At 32.3% G+C, this 1,395-nt stretch overlaps 1 protein-coding gene across 1 annotated transcript; it reads right to left on the minus strand.

Annotated features, from left to right (window-relative positions):
• Nucleotides 1-249: 249 nt before the first annotated feature.
• LOC120524627 (olfactory receptor 142-like) lies at nucleotides 250-1,191 on the minus strand. The gene has a single exon (XM_039746457.1). It carries the CDS (start codon nucleotides 1,189-1,191, stop codon nucleotides 250-252), a length of 942 nt encoding a protein of 313 aa, XP_039602391.1.
• Nucleotides 1,192-1,395: the final 204 nt, after the last annotated feature.

Here is a 1,395-nt window from a genome sequence, read left to right on the forward strand (position 1 = left end):
ATGGCCACGCGGTCAAATCTCTTGATAGGAATGGATCCCAGACAAGGCTAGAGCATTTTACCTTTGCAAATATACCTCAAACATATAGTCTGTCTTTGCGGGGACTATCAATTACAATGAGCAAATGTAAAAACCTGACAAAATATATTAATATCAGCATTAATTTAAGAGACTTGAGTTATGTTAAGTGGAAAATATGTGAATGTCAGTCAGTGCCCAATATACACACAGATGTGAAAGGCAGAGTGCTCAAGGAGATGTTTTATATATTTTAAAAAAGCTCACAACTTTCTTTCTTATGTTTTCTCTTTTCAGGCAGTAGACCAATGGATTAACAAGAGAAGGTCCAAAGGTGGATGCAATATGAACTGAGCTACGTTCTGACATTGTCAGCACCACACCAAATTTTGATGCAAAATTGACAATAATTTTGGGCATAAAATAACAGAAAATTACAATGACTTGACTTGTGCAGGTGTTGAACATCTGTTTCCTGCTCTCTGAGGAAAGTTTTATTACTACAACAATGATTATTGCATAAGATAATAAAATAAAAGCAAAGCTTGAAAATACAACTGTGAATCCAATAATTCCTGATTTTCCAAGATAAAGATCAGCATTAACACACGAAGCTCTTATAAATGTCTGATAGTCACAGAAAGGTAAATTCAAGACTGGATTACAGACAGGTAACCCTTCAGCAGTAAATGCAAGATAACATGTAAGAGATAAAGAAAATAGCCATGAAAATACAATTAACATTATTATCTGATTCTTTGTAATAATGGCACAGTACCGTAAAGGATTGCAGATTGCTACTAAGCGATCGTAGGCCATAATTCCAATAGCTACGGCTTCCATCAAATCACCAGAATGGTAAAAGAACATCTGCACCAAGCATGCCCTATAAGATATTGTTTTAATTTCCACTAAAAATACAGAAAAGATTGTCAAAGCAATACTAGTGGTGTGAAGAATATCAATAGCTGATAAATTACAAATGAAGAAGTACATTGGTGTGTAAAGACTTTTGTCTGATACAATTGTGAAAATATTAACACCACTACCAAATAAAATAAGGAAATAAACAATTAAAATACCAACTCCTAATGCTTTAGGATTTTCAACATATTCAAAACTTGGAACTGTAAAGTCTGGTGTTACCAAAATTGTGAAATTTCTGAAATCCATTTCCAGCCTGTAAAAAAGTGTGTCTGAAATGAACAAAACAAAAAATAAATAAATAAGTAAAATAAAACAAAAGAAAAAAAAAATATTATTGGTATTCTACGCATATTGTTCAGTGTACATAATGTAGGACATGCAAAGTGTAAATAGTGGGATAAGTTTGAATAAAGAATTATTGAAACTACTCATCAAATTTATTTGCATCTA

Source organism: Polypterus senegalus, chromosome 2 (genome assembly GCF_016835505.1).
Source record: "Polypterus senegalus isolate Bchr_013 chromosome 2, ASM1683550v1, whole genome shotgun sequence".
Classification (NCBI taxonomy): Eukaryota; Metazoa; Chordata; class Cladistia; order Polypteriformes; family Polypteridae; genus Polypterus; species Polypterus senegalus.